This window comes from Lindgomyces ingoldianus, assembly GCF_010093535.1.
Source record: "Lindgomyces ingoldianus strain ATCC 200398 unplaced genomic scaffold BDR25scaffold_147, whole genome shotgun sequence".
Taxonomy (NCBI): Eukaryota; Fungi; Ascomycota; class Dothideomycetes; order Pleosporales; family Lindgomycetaceae; genus Lindgomyces; species Lindgomyces ingoldianus.
This window is the reverse complement of record NW_022985308.1, coordinates 1-2438: the sequence shown is the minus strand read 5'-3', so window position 1 is coordinate 2438 and position 2438 is coordinate 1. Positions and strand designations below refer to the sequence as shown.

General features: G+C 34.8%; 1 protein-coding gene across 1 annotated transcript; it reads left to right on the top strand.

The window, feature by feature from the left end:
* Nucleotides 1-517, top strand: BDR25DRAFT_27562 (uncharacterized protein). The gene has a single exon (XM_033687502.1). The coding sequence runs from the start codon at nt 66-68 to the stop codon at nt 462-464; it is 399 nt and encodes a 132-aa protein (XP_033539328.1). The 5' UTR covers nt 1-65; the 3' UTR covers nt 465-517.
* Nucleotides 518-2438: the final 1921 nt, after the last annotated feature.

Below are 2438 nucleotides of genomic sequence, written 5' to 3'. Positions count from 1 at the left end.
AGCGATTGGGCTCGTCTGGGCAGCTGGCGCGCCTCAAAGAAGCACCAATTGACGTCGACGTCGAGATGCCGGATAACAACGAGCGGCCTCCTGCCACGCCCAGCAAAATCGGTCGTACCACCAAGGCTGGTGAGAAGAGGGCTAACGTGAAGAAGGGTGGTGAGAAGAAGCCTGGCGAGAAGAAGACAAGCGGCAATAAGCGTAAACGGACAGCCGATGATGAGTTGAGCCCTAATACCCCTAAGCCCCAGCCTCAGCCTCGGTCTTGTCGAGCAGCTAACAATATGCCACCTACCAAGGACACAGAACTAGTTGAGCCCGGTGATGATGACCTGGCCGACCCTGACAATACAGCTAGTGGAAAGGTCAAGAAGTCTACTGGTGGTGCAGGTCGAGGGGGGCGGGGTGGAGGCAGTAGAGGCAATGGAGGCATTAGAGGCAGCAGAGGCAAGGGCCGGTCCTAAATAATAAATTAGTTATGTGGCAGTGCGTAGGGACGGATTTGGGTCGGGTCTGCCTTTAATTTGGTATGAGTTTTTTTGTCTGGCGTCAGTTACGGTGAGATACCCAAACATAACAGTCTAACATGGTTATTACGTTAACTTGTATGCATGCTAAGATGGATTTCTATATCGAATACTCCCTTCTTAGATGCATTATGCTATGGGAATCCACAAAATAGCTGTGCAACACACGTTCCAACAAGCGATGTAATAGCAGAAGACGTTGAGTTGCAGGGAAGATACAGGTTATGTATGCTAACATTGCCTAATCACGTCTAACCTTAACCTAGTTCCATGTAATTTCTGGTAAGGTGGGCGTACGGTGCAGACCGTGGAACTATCCTAAGGAGCTAAGGGAGGGGGGTTTTCGGCATAAGTACCGGTACCTATCCGTAAACCCCCCTATCCCCCTCCCACTCTACTCTTATATAAAAAAAAAACATAGCATAAAGAAAAGTATAGCATAAAATAAAAGACAGTATAAAGAAAAACATAGTATAAAAAGAATATAGCGTAAAGAAAATATAGTATATAAAGAATATAGTAAAAAGATAATATAGAAAAAAGCATAGTATAAAAATAAATATAGTTTAATAAAAAATATAGCAGAGAAAAAAAAAAGAAAAAAAATAGAGTATATAAGTATAGTGTAAAAAGAATTAAAAGATAAAATATATAAAATAAAAAAAATTAAAATATAAATAAAATACAGTATAAAAACAGTAGAGTATAAAAAAAGTATAAAATAAAGATAAATATAAGTTAAAAAGTAAAGTAAAAAAATAAAAGTAAGTATAAATAAAATATTAGTATAAAAAAGTATACTATAAAAAAATGTAGTATAAAGAAAACATTATTATAAAAAAAATAGTATAAAAAAAATATAGCATAAAGAAATATATAGTTATAAAAAAGTTAAATATAAAATAAAATATTATAAAATAAAACATAGTATAGAAAAGTATAAAATATAGTATTAAAAAAAAAGTATAGTATAAAAAAAACATAAAGAAATATATAAAATAGTACTATTAAAAAGGTTAAATATATAAAATAGTAGTATTAAAAAGGTTAAATATAATAAAAATATTATAAAATAAAACATAGTATAAAAAAGTATAAAAGAAAGTATAGTATAAAGAAAAACATAGCATAGAAAGATATAGTATATAAAAAATATAGTAAAAGAAAAAGTATAGTGTAATATAGTAATAAAAACATATTATATATAGAAAAATATAGCATAGAAATAAATATAAGTAATATAAATAAAAGTAAGTATAGTATAAAAAGTATTACATAAAATAGTAGAAAAAAAATATTATATAATAAAAAAATAGTATTAAAAAAGTTAAAAAAATATATAGTAAAGAAAACATAGTAGATAAAAAAGCTATAAAATAGGTAACTTGTCTGTACGCAGCAGCAGCGTCGCGTCCTGGATACGAACGATCGCGCACGAGCAGGATCACGTATCTATGTCACATGATGCTCGTGCGCGAACCTCCGTGCGCGAACATCTAGATATCCCCCTTTTCCTCTGTACGGAGGAAAGACAAGAGCAATAGAACCAGAAACATGTTGCCCTCACCTTACCTACCCTGTACGCTGTGCACACTGTACACCACTCTTACTCTTGCTACTTAAGTGCTCATACTATAAGCAGCTAGCTGTTGGAGCCCATTTAACACTAATTAGTAGTTGATTTGATCAACTGCAAATTAGCAAGAGTGACGACAGAGTACCCACGCTCTGCGAGGTACTTTGTTTTGTTACCTATCCCTTAGGAAGAGTGACGGCAGAGTACCCACACCCTGCGAGGTACTTTGTTTAGTTACCTATCCCTTAGGATAGCAGATTAATCCTTTGCATCGTACAGCAAGCTTTGCTACCGTACGAAGTAAAGAGGAGATAGTGCGAGACGCACACCAAAGC